We start from the raw sequence: 15,818 nt of genomic DNA, 5'->3' as shown, positions 1-15,818 counted from the left end.
CTTCTCCACAGAGCTGTACGGTGGCTCTCCCTTCCCCACTCAGTTTGGTATCCTCAGTAAACTTCATCAGGGTACACTTGATCCCCTCATCCAGATCACTTACGAACATATTAAACAGCTTTGGGCCCAATATCAATCCCTGGGAGACCTCACTTGTGGTGGGTGATTTAGAAGACCAATCCAGTGCTGATACTTACTGATCTTGTTCTTCTCCCAGCTTTGATTTTTGACTAACAGAATTTTTTTTTTTTTTCATTACTGGAGGAAAAATATGCAGTTGTTAGCTTCCAAGATCCTCCATCACTGAAAAACAAATCTTAAATGCAGGCATTTGAGTCAGGCTGCTTGTTCTTACTGACTTGCATTACTAGGGTTTTTTAATTAAAAAAAAAAAAAAAATCATCCAGTTGTGATAGTGTCATTTAAAAGCTGTACATTTGATCATACTCCGTTACACATGAAGACAGCAAGCAAACATCACTTAGGACCTCCACCTGTTCCCATGAGAAGAGCACTTAAGTCTTTTTTTGGGTTTCTTTTGTATAGCAGTTTCCCTAAGAAATGCAGACACGCCCTTACACTTCTCTTTATCTCTTCACAGGAGGTGGTGATGGCCAGGCTCTTTACCTCGATGCAGATCTGAACCACGGAAGAACCAGCCACTGCAATACTTTCAATAATCAGCCATTGTGCTCTGAAAGTTTCCAGATATCTGTATTGGAGGTGTGGGGCTTCAGAGACACCATGAGTGGCTGATGTGACTATCAGTAATCAACTCGTTTTTCAATTGTCCTAGGATTCCCAAGGCAAACTCCAATGCAGGAGCCAGGTTAGAATATAATTTCTGCTGGGCTCAGTGTTTTTTGGTAATTACTAAGTGGTGCACTTGAACGCAGGGCTTAGTTGTTTACTCTTATTTTATTTAAAACAGGTCAAGGTGAAGCAATGTATCTGATTAACACCATAGCTAGAGATCTGGATCAGGTCCTGTTATTGGGTAAAAATGAAAACATAATGATTTCAAACCATCCTAAATGAGTACAAGTCCGTATCACAGGACAGGTTTGCAGTTCCTCAGAGGCACAGAGCTGGCTGAGATGTACTGGAGAGCCGTGTGCCACTGGCACCAGTATCTGGCTTGAGCCAGTAATAATCAAATGTCTGCTCACAGGGAACATTGGTGACCCCAGATTTGACGTAGAACAGAGTTCATAAAATCATTGCCCTACTGTAAGCAGACATTGTGCAGACAAATCAGTACCATTTTGTAAGTTATGAAAGCCCTCGACTGACACAAGAACCGTGACTGCTAGTTATCCTTCTCCTTGTACCTGAACCCTTGACACATTCCAGTTGCATCTGTGTGAGGAGTTGGCCTCTGAGAAAGGCATCCAGACTGGACAACGATATCTCAAAGGCTTGATTTTGTTTACATTCCTATTCCATATCAGTATAATGGCTTCAAACTGACTCGTGTTTCAGGCAGCTGAAAGCCAGAGCATATATGCAGTGCTCAGAAACTTCCCTTTCTTCATCTTTCCTGGAAGCTAAAACGGAGCTTTAAATCTGGGAATAACTGTGCTGATATCCCTACGTGTTTGGGGAATCGGGCGTTGTGATACAGAAGCTTAATGCTCTCCCCACAGGTACATGAAGGGAGGTGGGAGGGAAATATTCTGTGTAATATTATTCTGGGAGTGGATGAGTTTCCCAAGAGAACTCTAGGCAACAGTGTTCCCTCCATATCACGAGTCTTCCCAGTGATGAGATCCTGAAAAAGGTAACTTTTTTTTGCCAGCAGTGTTCTGGTAGGGTTTGGATGATGCAAAGAGGCTTTTGCTCATTCCTGAGAACTCATACAGCTCTCTGCAAGCATGCTTAGATGTCTGGAGACAGTTGCCCAGTGTCTTTATCTAAAACTTGTGGTATATGCTGTAGAACTTCTCGCACATGGAGTCACAAGTATATAAACATCATCCAGAGCCTATGGCAGGATGCTCTCAAAGCTTCACTGGGTAATTTGCTAGTGAGATGATTTACCACAACAGGTAGAATGAAGGGAAAGAGGAATTGCTGGTTTTTCAGCAGTTCAATCTAAAAAATTGATTTACAGTGGGGGAAATGTTATTACTACTTAAACCTGAAGTTCATTAAAAGGAAAAATTAAACGGTTATAGTGATAAAATCTCAGCTCGGCTAGACAAAGTCATATTAATATTCAGAGGTCACAGGTGAGTCTTGTTGGTAATGTTGGCTTGTGTAGCTTGCCATCAATGAAAATACCCTGTGTCTTGGTAAAGTGTTTCCTCTTGCAAAGTAAACAAACTTGGCAAAAAATGTGATTTGCTTCTTAAGGTGCCATTTTGAATTTTTGTCAAAATAACTTTTTGAAATATTAGACTGCATATACAACAGTTCAAGATGCCTTTTGCACCATTTATATTTGCAATTAGATTACTTCACCCTGTTTGACAGTCAGCACTGGGCCTGGCCTCTCTTTCCCACTTCCCACGCGGTGAATGCTCTCCAGCTGTCTTTTCATAGGTGTACTGTAAGCTTGATTGAACTGGAAAGGGAGATCTAATTCAGTTGTAGTTACGTATTTTGATGAGGAAGAACTCTAATAGTCATATCTGGCTTTTTACAAATACTAGCTGATGCTGCTTTCTATTATTTTTTTTAAAGCTAGCTGTATCACTTTGCACTTGCTAGTATCCCATAAGCTTCGTCAGACAAAAGAAGTCATTCAGAAAATGTATCCCATTTAGCATCTTCTCTTAAATGTAGGTGGCATTTCAGTTTTGTCTGTAGCTCCTCTCTTTCGAGCTTGTCTGAGGTGCCCTTAGAAAAAAACAAAAACCAAAAAAACCCAAAACAAACCAAAAGCACAATAGCGTTAATTTTCAGCTTGTTGTTAGAAATTCCCTCAAGCTGTGTCTTGGCAGGACTTGTGGGACTTTAGTATTACACTCAAAATGAATCTTTCCTGCAGCTGGCAATGGTGATGTGATTTTCTCACTCCCCGTCCCTGCTGGATGCAGCTACGTCAGCAAAACCCAAGTACTGTACCATGTCTTAAGCCATATCTAAGAAACACCACTCCTTTCCCTGCTCTGTTCTTAGTGCACAGGGATTTGGGTGTTTGGAATCAGAAATAAGTCATTGTTGCTCAGAAGTTCATCACAGGATATTGGTGTGAGAATCTGAGGAGCATTACGCAAGATCCGTGAGGTTTAGGCATCTGAGTCCTGAGTGTCTCTCAGAAGTTGATCGCAGGCCTCAGCTCAGCTTCTCTTGTGCTAGATGAGTACAATTCTGACCCCCCCTGCAGCAAAGGGCCACAAAAGAGCCCTTTTTGGTAGCTTAAAGGTGCCCAACCAGTCTTTTGCTTGGGACTAAAGGTAAATCTTCATTCTTAAAGACCTTATGCTGGGTGGCTGGCAGTGTCCAACAGCTGCATTTACAACCACTTGGAGCACACACTATGCCCAGAGCAATTTGAGCAAAGACCTACACGAGTCTGCAAATCACAGCAGGGGGTAAAAGGGTTACCAGGTGATCCTCCTGTTGCTGGGTATTTGTATTCCTCTCAATCTTGAGGCACATGTCGCAGGGATGGTTTCAGTTGGATGCAGCACTACCCTGCTCAGACATCCTGCAGCACCAGTGTGTGTGTTTTAAATTTGAATAGCCTGAATAAGCAAGAGGCTGCAATAATCTAGCAAGAGGAATTGTACAGTGCAGTGTCATCTTCATGCAATCCTTTTGTTCAGTAAAAATGAATGTTCCTTTTCATGTGCAAATCCTTGTGCAATTCTTGTTATGGTTGTGACACACCTTGGAGGAATAGCATTGTGACTTGGTTCTCTTTCCAGTAGTGAAGAGGCAACTTTATGGTCTGTGTAGTTAATGGTTGTTGCTGACCAAGTGTATATCAAAGTTCAAGTAGTTAAGCCAACAGTTTGTGTTACATGCAAAACTCTTGAGGCAGGGGCCACAGGCTGGTTTTCAAGACAATTACGACAATGGGCGCCTTATCAGAAAGTTAAAATTATCTGAAGTACCCCAGCTGTGAAGTGCTTTGGTCACCTTGGAACTGAGCAACTGTGGATGTAGTTTGTAGTCCCGCTGGCAGCAACCACAGTGTCCCTTGATCAGCTGTTTGGCTGAAGGCTGGGCGTTAGCTACCACATTTCTTCAAGAGCATATTTGCTTTCCCAAGAAGCCAGTTTTGCTTTGTAATATTGTCTTGAAGGCAGAGAAGACTCGGCTAAACTCCTGATGTCAGAAACTTGAGTTTATTGTAAATGGCATCTAAGCTGTTTCCAGGTCACAGGAACTATTTCCAGCTGTCAGACAGGCTGGACAGACTTCCTCACTGCACCCAAACTGTCATTCATACGGATCATACCCTTCAACATGCTCTCTTTTCTGATGAAGCATGTTAATCAGCCTTCTGTTAATAGAGGCCAGTTAGCAAAGGGAAAGGAAAAACTCCCATTTCCTCTGTGTTGAGATAACTAGACAAATTGGAGGGGCGGGCAGTGCTGTTCTTTAAAGAATTAAACTTCATGCCAATAGAGATCTGTGTTTAGCCATGAAGGGTGGCACTCGCAGGTTGATCAACTATTTGTGTGTGTGCAGTGAAATTGTGTACTTTGTCCTTGGAAATCCATCCTCATTTTTGAAGGGGAAGTGAGCTTCTCTGCTGCTGACCCCACCGTTGCCACTGATGCCACAGCCGGTGGGGACCCAGAGCTCACTGCAGCCGCAGCACGGGCAGAGCTCAGCTCCTGCCACTGAGGCCTGGAGCCCAGTTGTTGGATAGATGGGAGGCTTGGGCACCTGGCTGCTGACAGTGAGATGCCTTTCTGTGAGCGCTCTCATGAATTTCAGACTATTCATAGTTGAGATGAGTGTGCATATTATTTGGGGTGATGTTTTTCTTCAGATGAGTGGTGGCTTGCTGCCGAATTGGTTCTGTACCCTATCATTGGAATCACTGCCCTACATTGATGGTATTTTTGTCACTGTGCAGAATCTTGGATTATATTAAAAGGTGTTTTGTGGAGGCTGCTGACCTTGTCCTTCATTTGGTTATTTTCCTTCCTGTAGACCTCACAGCAAATGGCCTGCTGAAACTGAGAAATAAACCTTGGAGCGGGTATTCTCTCACATGCACTCACAGAATCACAAGATTGTCTTGGTTGGAAAAGCCCTTGAAGCTCCTCCAGTCCCACCATGAACCTCACACTGACCGTTCCCAACTCCACCAGATCCCTCAGCGCTGGGTCAACCCGACTCTTCTACCCCTCCAGGGATGGGGACTCCCCCCCTGCCCTGGGCAGCCCATTCCAACGCCCAACAACCCCTTCTGCAAAGAAATCCTTCCTAATATCTAGTCTATAGATATCCACTCTTCACTATAATGAAGCATTACACAGTTCCTGACTGTTTCAGGAGATTTCACAAGGCTTCCACCAAGATCGGGTGCCAAACTCACTGAAAAAAAAAAAAAACAAAAAACCAAACTTAGATTGGCAAATTCTGAAATGAGCGTTCTTCCCTTTGGCAGGGCCAGACAGTGTGTTTTGCCCCAGCCCAGCCTGGGTTTCAGATGGAGCTTAGAGGTGTCTTCTGGCCGCCAACACGTGTAAGTTGCAGACCAGACCAATGGTGCAGGTTGCATCCCCTGCATGTCAACACCGTCATGGACTCGGCCACGGTCCTGCAGCCGCTGTACATCCCCACTGCTCGCACTAGAGGCTTTGCCTGCCTTGTGCCAGCACAAACGTGACTGGTGGCAGCTGGCAGGCAGCTCGGTCACACAACTGCTCATTTAAAAGTGGTATTTTTCTTCCTCTTGATGGCTTGGTTCTAACCTGGATCCTTTTCCTGCCTGTGTCCCTGATAACAGTGTGGATGCTTTTTGCCGTGGTTGAAAGGAGTGTTTCTAGTTAGCAGCACTGGTTTAAACAAATATTCCTGTTACTTAAGCCTAGTCTTTGCCAATGCCTGAAAATTAAATGTAAGACTTGTGGGAACTAGAGGAACTTACTGGTATAGTTGGAGGATATCAGAATCCTCTGGGCAAAATGACTGGAAAGTCCCCAGAGGCAATGACCAATGAAGTAAAAAAAGCTTTTTGAGTTTCCAGTAAAATTGCACTAAATTCTTGGGGATTGAGTGAAACTCCTGGCAGACAGGAGGGGAACAGAAAAAGAGAGAAAAAAAACCCAAACCCCAACATCTTCCTATACAACAGGGGCGCCTCCTGTGCTGCTGCACACGGGTGTTTCCAAGAGCAGAGCTGCGGTCTGAGGCGACGCAATGGGGAAAGGGGGATTGCTGAGCTTGCGGAAACAATTCCCAGATTGTTTTCATGCCAGCTCTGCCCTGCTGGGAGGATTCGCTGCACAGAAAGCCTGTGGCCACTAGAGGTTCCCCCTCGCCTGGTCCTCAGCTGCTTGCTCCCACCATTACCACAAATTCCATTCTTGCAAGCCAAAAGTCCTAGAATTCAGTAAACATTATCAGGCTGAGTATTTCTTTTTTAAAAGAGGTGGGAGTAGGGGAAGTGAATAGGCTTTTTTCACTTTGCTTTCCAAAAGTGAGCGTAGCATTAAATACCATAAATCACAATTTTACAGTTCCCTCTAAGACTTTAAACTGAATAACAAAGGTACTCAGTAGCAGGAAAATCTAACTGAGGGTTCTTGAGCAGCTGAGCTGGTTTTGAACAGCTGCTTTAAACTGGGTGACTGAAGATCTGAAAGGAAAATGTTATGCTTGGTTGTATCAAGTAGTGGGAGCTTTTTATCATGCCTGGACAGCTTGATGGTGGGAAAGTCTCACAGGGCTGGTAGTTAATGAAACTGGAGGAGCCTTAACCCTGGGAAAAGGAAGGCTGTGCTGTCTTGCTGTGGTGCTGCAGTATGAGAAGAGCATGATGCTTACTAGTTGTGCCTTTTTCTGGATTTTCTGTGTAGTCTTTTCTGTAAATGTGAATGGATACCTGCTTCCTTGGGGGATGTTTTGTGACCAGCTGATGCACAAGACCTCTTCTGGCAACAAACTTTAAGTTTTTCCTGCCTTTTAAAGCACCCCCTTGGGTGTTTCCAGACCTGCCTCGCTATCACTCTTCCCAAGCACTGCTTTGGGTTGCAGAGCCTCTGTGTGAGCAGCTGCGAGGGTTGTGGCTGGACTCCTTGGCCGTGCTCTGGTGTCGTAGGCTGCTTCTGACCGTTTGCAGATAACACAAACGGCTGCTCAGGGGAACTGGACCCAGACTTTAGCTGAGCAGTATTTGAGAGCGTTCAGCTCCTGTTTTGCAAACCTGGTGCTGTCTTCTCTTGTGCAAATGTAGATAAGGCACTAGGACTGTCTACACTGTCCCTGAACCTGGATATACTCCTCCCAGTTGCTGACACAGCTTCAGTTCATTGCTTGCTTGGTGAGTCACCTCCCTTTCTGTGGTTAAATTGTCCTCCAAAGTTAAGGCTGTGCCTCCACCCGCCGTTGACTGGCAGGTTTCTGACTGGACTTGTCCTCCTGATCTCTCACAGCCACAAGGTGAAGGAGGCAGCTGTAGGGAAGGGTGCGAGTCCAGTGAGCGGGTGATCAGTGCCTCATCCTCCCAGGCTGCGTGACACTGGATCCTCTGCCATGAACCACTGGGAGTCCACGTTTTTGACCTGTGAATGTTGCAGACACAGGTTCAACGCGGGTGCTGCTCCACCAGCTCAGCAGGGCCAGCTGGCTGCAGCTAGTGCGTTCCCACTTGCAGTGGCTGGGGCACAGTCTATTTCTCTTCCTCAAATGTTCCCCCTCATGCTTCAAAATCCTGCTTCCTTAAAGCCCTCTGGGTTAACGTGAAGACTCACTTTTGTCCCCTCAAACTGCAAAGCTCTCTGTGGTGCTGCAGGGATTGCCTCAGGCAGCCAGTCCCTTGCAAGAACCACTGCACAGGGGCTTCTGCATCGCTTACCTTCTGCAGGGTCTGAGTAGGCCGTGCTTTGGCAGACTTAGCTTGTTGAGGCTCTGAATTCAAGCCCAACAAAAAACACATCTAGAACAAGGTTGGTTGTTCACTGTGAATCCTGCAGAGCAACGACTTGTCCAGTTTTATTCAAGGGAGGTTTAGGACTGAAAATTCAAGAGTTGTCACTTTGCTGAGCTGGGTAGAGGTGTACGTCCAGGCTGGTCTGTTGTCGCTTCGCCTCTTGCGTGCAGAATGGAGATGGCCCTTCGCAGCGAGAGGGCGGCTTCTGCCTGCTCGAGCAGCACAAGGCTGGTGGCTGTGGGGGCCTTGCTGAGCTGCGGTGCCCCTCTAGCCAGAGCTGTGTGAGCCGGCTGGCGGCTGAGCGGGCAGCACAGGTACACCCGCATCAGTCCTTTCTGTCAGCCCAGCGCCCACGGAAGCCTGGCCACACACCCGCGCTGCCTCCGCCAGCGATACAGCACGCTGCAGCCACCCCCTCCCCTCGCCTGGAGAACTGTACACAAAGATAACCCCTGGGGACAGTGGAACGGGGGAGTCCTGGCTTCCTCACTGCCTCCGCAGCCAAAGTGCTGCAGGACCTTTCTCATGGCCACATTCACACAAATTTAGTGGGGGGAGGAGGCAACAAAAGTCTCAGAGAGGTTGAGTTTCTCCAGGTTTGGCTGCCTGCTTCACGGAACTGGCCTCCCAGAGGGAAGGGCTGCAGAGAGGGTGTAACCCTTACTGGGTAACAGAGTCCCCCCCAGTTACCCACCCTTGAGACAGAGTCAGAGGAAAACTGATTTCAGCAGTTCCACAGCTCACTGAAGTACCTGTTGATGTTATCTTCCTCTAAAGAGCTGCCTAATTTTTACTCACTGTTGTAACCCACACACAGAAGTTCGTTGTGCTTTCTCTTACGCTACAGGAATGTCAGCCCCAGCTCCTACGTAGGAGCGTGATCTTGCACTCTTTTGGGACAGATAAAGGCAAAGCATTTCTCAAAGTCACAGCTTCCCTTGCAGCCACACTGTGGGTTGTGCACCCAAGTTTCTTCCCTGCTTGTCAACTTGGCTCTGGAGGGAGCAGTTTCGCTTCAAGGACTGGAGGGCTCTACTCAACCGTAACTCTCGGCATCTCTGAGGGTGTGGGTCCTCTTGGGACAGCTTCCTTCCCTAATGAGCAATAACATAATCATGTACAGATTTTTGAAATTGCGGAAGTGGAAACCGCAGCAGGAATAACTGACTGGCAGAGGAAATTTCATTAACATGTTCAACAGCCTTGGGGGTGGAGGTAGGGGCAAGTGTAGAGGTTTCCAAGGAAGAGTCAAATCTCCCCTCTTTCCAGAATGGCTGCCTACCTTGTGCTCAACCCTCTGACAGTTTTGGAGCTGCCTCTAGCTCAGACTGGCATCTTGGAGAGAATTTCTAGCCTGTATTTGGGAGGGGAGATGGGCAGCTCCTCCGGCTGGTGGGAGCAGATGTTCGCTCAAGCCTGTTCCCTGGGTCAGAGCAACCTCCAGCTGGTGCCTGCCCCGGGTCCCAGGCTGCCCTAAAGAGCTGTTTGCAAAGAAGATCCAGGGCTCACAAAAGAAAAGGGAAGGGAAGGCCCTTAGCCTGTAAGCTAGCATAAACAAGCTCCACACAGAAGCCTTTGGCCTAAATTGTGTCTCATGACCTCTGCCGTGATCCATCTCTCGCGCAGCCAGAACCTACTTGCAGGGGCTGGATCTGTGTTTCCTTGTACACACGACAAGGGTATGCTCTCATGACCATCCCTACTAGCCAGTTCCTGCCCTGCTTTACACCGGTCTTTTTGAGGCAAAGGATGTTTTTAAGGGCTTAATGTTTAATCTGCACCCTACTAACCAGGAGAACTTGCAGAGGTTAAACAAGACTGGGAGATGTTTGCACAAGGTCCTCTTCCCTTCCGGGGTCCGTGTGCCTCCAGCCTAGGAGGTTTCCAGGAGCACAGGGATGTGAAATGCCGCTCGCTGGGGCTGCTGAAAGGCACGTGATGAACAACCACCTCCAGGGCAAAGGAGTTGTGCTGCAAGCACAGAAGAGAGGGAGAATTAGAAAGTTTTGAAGTTCTGGGCAGTGTTTTTGCAGAAACATGCCGCTCTTGGCAAAGCAGGAGCAGACGTGTTGGGCAGCAAACCCTCCGTAGCCCCGGGCACTGCCGCAGCAGCGCCCTTCCCACTCCGGGTTGTGCCAAGGCCACTGACCAGCTCCGTCCCTCCTGCCATGGGCAGCGGCTCTTGGACCCCCCCTCGGGGGACTGTTCAGCAGCTCCCACTTGAAACCTGGAGCCAGCCACTGTCCTCTGAGCGATGGCTCTGCCCTGGCCTCAAACAACCCCCAGTGTTTTCTCTGAAGGACCTTATCTCCAACAAATCTTCCCCCCTGCTGGTTGCTCACAGTCACTGAAACAAGTATGGAAGGGATCTGCCCTGAAAGTCCCTGGGGACTAAAAATTTCTCTGTCCCAGTCACAAATGTTTCCTGCTGCCTTTCTCACAGAGGGGTGTGCAGCTGGGTGTAGGCGGTGCAGTCCCCAGGGGCTCCCCAGCCAGGTCCAGAGCATCATGCTGCACCCTCCACCCAGCCACCGCGGCCGGGGGCTCCTCGCCCACCTCTCCCAGTAAGTGAGTGGTGGAGAGCCAAGTGCCTCAGGCTCTGCCCAGGCTGCTCCAGCACAGGGCAGCTTTTCTGCAAGCATGGAAATGGGGAGGGCTGTCCACGAGGATGAGGAGGGTGCTGGGACAGAGCAATAGCTCGGGTGAGCGTGGTGTCTGTGCATCAGCAAATATTACTAATACATATGTAGCCGTACAGGCATTCTTAAATAATGAGCTATTCCTGAGCGCAGGCTGCCCCATGTGATCCTGACTCTGTCAGCTGATGGGAAAAAAATCTCTTTATGGAAGAAACAGCCTGTTCCTCGGAGAGGCCCAGGACTGTGCACATCCCCCTCTCCTCTGCTCAGCCAGCTCGGAGCCGGCTGCGCCCCAGGGATGGAGTGAGGAACAGAGTGATGTCGAGTCCTGGAGGGGGGATAGAGAAGGGACCAAACTCAGCTTTGGCTCGAGATGTCTGACTCCACAGAGGTTTACTGCCCTGACCTTGGTTAAAGGGCTGGAGTCTAACCACAGCCCCCCCGTGTTGCAGGGGGTGTCTTCCCCTTCCCGGCACACACCGTGGGTATCCCCCCGCTTTGCCTCTCCGGGGACAGGAGGGTGGCAGGGAGGGAGCCTCCAGTGCAGAGCCAGACTGCGGGGACGCCATGGGGACTGTGCTCATCCCTGCCTGTCCCGTTTCCATCAGGGGTCTAAAGTGACAGTGTTTTCCTCTCTCTCAAAAGACAAAGGAGTCACAAAGTTGATTTATTCCCACTGTAAAAAAACTCTTGGTTTTATAAAACCTTCAAAGTAGTGCTGGAAAGCACGGTGCTTCGTTGTCACCTGTGTTGTCATCTGGGCTTCGTGCTGCGGCTGTCCTTACCTCTGCCTTTCTGAACCATGCCAGTGTATTTCAAAACCTGACAGTAAATAAAATAAATAAAATCATCTTATTTTAATCTGTTCTACATATTCTGCCCTATAATTTCTGCACTGTACTTACAGGATTTGGTAGAAAGAGGAACTGATTTGTTTTCATGTGCCCCCCACATATTTCCACTAAGTCTCCTCTACCTCTTCCCCTTTTCTGAGCCAATATCCCTGTGTGATCTTTTGTCATCTACAAACGCTCTTGCCCTTTTCATCCACATCCACTGAACTTGGCCATCTTGGCTCTGTCTTCTTCAAAACCCAGTGGTTAATGTAGTCATGCCTCACTGCCCCCAGCGCAGACCCAAATTCAAGATCTCCCTGCAGCCCTGAGATGCCTGTTGAGCCCATGATGGACGGTCGGCCTAAAAAGCAGAGGACTGGGCTTTGGAAACCCTGGGGCCATGGTTCAGATCTGCAGCTTTGGTGGCATTGAGGTAAGCAGGTCCCTGATGCAGGATCGTGCTGTGGGTCCATAGTACACATTAATTTCTACCAACTATCATCTCTCTTGGGTATTTTCCCCTTGAGGACAGCGCATCTCCTGCCAACAGCCATGGGCACAGCTGGACCCTGCCTTTGGCTGAGGTGCACCTGTAATACAAATATAAAAGGACAATAGGAACCTGTTCCCTGCTCTGCTGAAAACTTTGGAGGTCTCCAGTTTTCTTTGTGGTCTTTGCTAGGATAGCAAAGTGGTCTGATTAAGACCATCTTTGTCTAGGCATGATGGAGCTTCCTCCTGAGAGGGTGTTTGATGCCATGCCCAACGTGGCTGAGGATGAGCATGGTCAGAGGAGAGCCCAGCACTGTCCCCAGCACCTGGAGAAAGGCTGTGACAGCCCCAGGCTGCCACAAGACCGTGGTCCCACCTGAACGCTCCTCCACTTTCCACAGCTGCAGCAGCCAGAGCCATTCCCTGCCCATTCCCCTTCGCAGGCATGCACAGAGCTAGCCCAGTGCCCTGGTCTGGCAAATCCCAGCCTTGGGGCTGGGGCTGACAGAGAAATCTTGTGCTTTTTCTTCTCTCTGCTGCAAGGCAGCTCGAAAATACATTCTTCAGGGGCTGGGTACAACCCTGGCTGCGAGCACCAGCGCTTTCCCTCCAGAGGTTTAGAAGAAAAGGCAACGCATGAAGCCGGGGCAGGGGTGACCCTGAAGCTCAGCCCAGCCCAACCCACCTCGGGATGTGAATTTTGCACAGCGATGTTTTGTGACGGTTTCCTGCAACCCAAGAGGAACAGAAACTCTTCCCTCCCACCGCTGGAGCCTTTCCTGCATCGTTGTGGTCTCTCTCGCCCCCAGTGAGATGCTTATTCCCGATGAGGCACCCATGCTCTTGGAAAACAGGCGCTGGCCTCCATGGCCAGCATGCTGGCACAGCCCGGCGGGTACCGCATGGCCGCCCGCCCCAACGGGGCTCCGGGCAGCTCAGATAAGCAGATGTGTGCTTCGTCCCCGTGGTTAGCTGACTGTCCTCTCGCTACTGGCGCAATGATTCACATCTGGTTTTGTAGGAGAGGAACTGCCTTCAAGAGAGATGTGAAACCCAGGAAACAGAAAAATGGCTCTTAAAAAGGCCTCGTGCCTTGCCCAGCGGCGGCTCTGGAGCCAGCGGGGCTCAGCAGGCAGCTCCCATTCCCCAGCAAAGCGAGCAAGGAAATAACGGCCTGAGAGGGAAATAACAAAAGTAAAGGAAAACACGTTCCTTCTCCCTTTCAGTTTGTCTTCGCTAAAACAAAGTGATAAGTGTGCTGATTAATTTGGCTCGCCCACAGCATTTTGGCTTGGGTGCTCCTAGGCAGCAAGGACACGGCTGGGAAAGCTGCTCCCAGATCCGGCTGCCGCATCCTTTGCCCGACAGCTGGGCAGGGGGGTGAGACCGCTGGGGTGTCGTGTCCTGTTGTGAGTTAACCGAGGCTGCCGGGGGCTGGAGTACGGTGCCATGAACCTCCCAGTCAGGCAGAGCAAGATTGGGGTGCTGCCAACACCCCCACCCAGAAACACATCTGCAGGAAAACTGGTCACCCCAGTTCATGCACAGAACAGTTGTTGGGGACAATCTAACGCTGTTTTGGCAGATTTCTTCACCCAGTCAAAAATATCCTTTTCTATATGTATTCATCAAGTCCAGCAGAGATGTGTGTGCAAGAGGAGGGGGGGAGGCAGGAGGTAAGGACATGCCATGTCTGATGAGCCCTGAAGGAGCTTTGGGGGCTCCCAGCCAGCTGCCACCAAGGTACCACCAGCACCGACACCAGCTCAGTCCAATCTCTAGTTGCTGAGAAGGCAGGAGAAGCCCAGAGGAGAGGCTGGCATGGCACAGTAGTGATGCTCCATCAGAGTGCAGGAGCCGAGGCTGGAGGAGCCAAAAGCAGAGCAGCCATGTGGGAATACCTGGGAAGTGCCAGAGGGACTGGATTTAATTTGCTAATTGATAGTGGGATACTCTGGTAAGAGCTGAGCCAGGCAGGGAGGCAGAGGAGGGGAGGCTCCTGCCATGGCACAGCTCGGAGCAGAAAGACAGCAATTTTCTCGGCCGTCTCACCACAAGGCAGCGGCAGCTCTACAGAAAAGCGGCGTGTCCTGCCAGCCAGCCAAGGTTTTATTTCCCTCTCCGCCTGCCAGCTCTGCAGGCTGAGGGAGAGCTGGCAGCACAGAGGAGGAGCAGGTTTGTGGAGGGGGGGCAAGATGAAAAACAAGATGAAGAGGAAAAAAAAATTATTAGCAAGACGTTTTGGCTTACAAGCCCAGTGACAAAGGACAGATTTGGGGCAGCCCAGCACATGGCTCCAAAGCAGCTCCCGTCGAGGCAGCAGAAAGCCTCTGCCCTTGCCTTTCCTGGTACAAACCAACCCATGGTTTCTCCCCAAAACTGAGCATGGTGCTGAGCAACGATGCAAAATCAGGTTTCTCTTCCTCGGTGCCCTGTGGCTACCCATTCTCAGCATCCACCCCCCATCCCTGAAAAGAGTTGGCCACGTAGCCAGAGTGCAGCACCCTGGGCTTTGCCTTGCCCTGTCACGTCCTGCCCCCAGAGCGCTGCCCAGTGCCTGCTGTCCCCTGGGCAGCTGCCTGTGGGGCAGCCGGGTCTCCAGCTCCTGGGGATGGCAGGGAAACATCCGGAGGCAGGAGAGTCCCAGCTGCATCCCGGGATGACTCCTGGCTCTCCCATGTGGGATGGTGTCTGCCATAGCTGCGGGGAAGATAACAAATACCACCTGCTTCTGCAAGCATCTGGCAGAAAAATCTGGCTCCAGTGCCAGATCAACCTGCACTTCGGGTTTATGCTGCTCCGGGTACCTCCGCATGGGAGCAGAGCCCAACACGTGGCTCCCAGCCACCAACCATCCCTCCCACTGGCTTTGCTGGATCTTGCTTCTGCCAGGTCCGTCATCAAGAACAAGCTCGATTACTTGTGCAAAGTAACATAAACATACGTGGTGCTTTATGCACTGAGCTGCTGGTCACTGCTGATTGAAGAGCCATCACCACCAGCTTCCAGCCTGTGGGAGAGCGGCACTCTGCATCCCCCTATCACCAAGCATCATCTCTCCAAAAGTGTCTCTCCAGGACACATCTGCTGCTCCAGTCCCCCATTTGCAGACCGGCTTCCCAAACACCAAGTGTGGTGTTGCAGCAGGGAGGTTTGCCGTGCTGGCTCTCAGTATTTGTCTTCAAGAGCTCTAAAATGCAGCACAAGTACAGGCTTGTCACTGGGAAAGCCACATCAGCTCCTTCTAGCAATGCAAAACCAATGACTGAGGACCCAAAATCTGCTACAGCACTGTAGGTGCATCCAGCACGTTAAAGAGAGAGTTGCTGAAAGGTGAGAGGGCCAGCTAGGGCATCCCACACAGAGCAGCTGCCAAGAGATTCCTGTAATTTTGATGGGTCCATTCGATGGTAAGAGGGTAAGATAAGCCAGTCGTGCCATCTAGGAGAGAATCACCCAACCAAGCAGCAGAAGCAGCACCATGCGACTTCCACAAGTAACTATGGTAACCCAGAGCAAATAAATGCTATTTTCAAACCACGGGCAGAACCGCCTTGTGGGGAGCCCAGGCTGATCCCAGCTGCTGGCTGAGTGCTGGGGTGTGGGCATGGACACCCTGTGGAGGGAAAGGCGAGGAAGCCCAGCCAACGCACAGCATGTGGTCCTGGAGAGGACCAGGAGCTCCTCCTGCTTGCCCTCTGACAGGGCATGTCAGGAAAGGCATGGTGGAAAAAACCCAGCTTTACTCTGCACCATCCCCAGGAGCTGAAGAAACAAGGATGATTTCCC

General features: G+C 49.8%; 1 protein-coding gene across 17 annotated transcripts in view; it reads left to right on the top strand.

Annotated features, from left to right (window-relative positions):
• TBC1D24 (TBC1 domain family member 24) overlaps positions 1-5,077 on the top strand; it is a 33,446-nt gene extending 28,369 nt beyond the window's left edge. For all 17 annotated transcript variants that reach the window (XM_074841581.1, XM_074841585.1, XM_074841577.1 and 14 more), the window contains one exon: positions 602-5,077. In XM_074841581.1, the coding sequence (XP_074697682.1) occupies positions 602-756 (155 nt within the window). In that variant the 3' untranslated portion in view covers positions 757-5,077. The remainder of the gene's footprint in view (positions 1-601) is intronic.
• Positions 5,078-15,818: the final 10,741 nt, after the last annotated feature.

Source organism: Strix aluco, chromosome 15 (genome assembly GCF_031877795.1).
Source record: "Strix aluco isolate bStrAlu1 chromosome 15, bStrAlu1.hap1, whole genome shotgun sequence".
In the NCBI taxonomy this organism is placed as follows: Eukaryota; Metazoa; Chordata; class Aves; order Strigiformes; family Strigidae; genus Strix; species Strix aluco.
The sequence above is the reverse complement of the archived record's forward strand: the minus strand, read 5'-3'. Positions and strand labels throughout refer to the sequence as shown.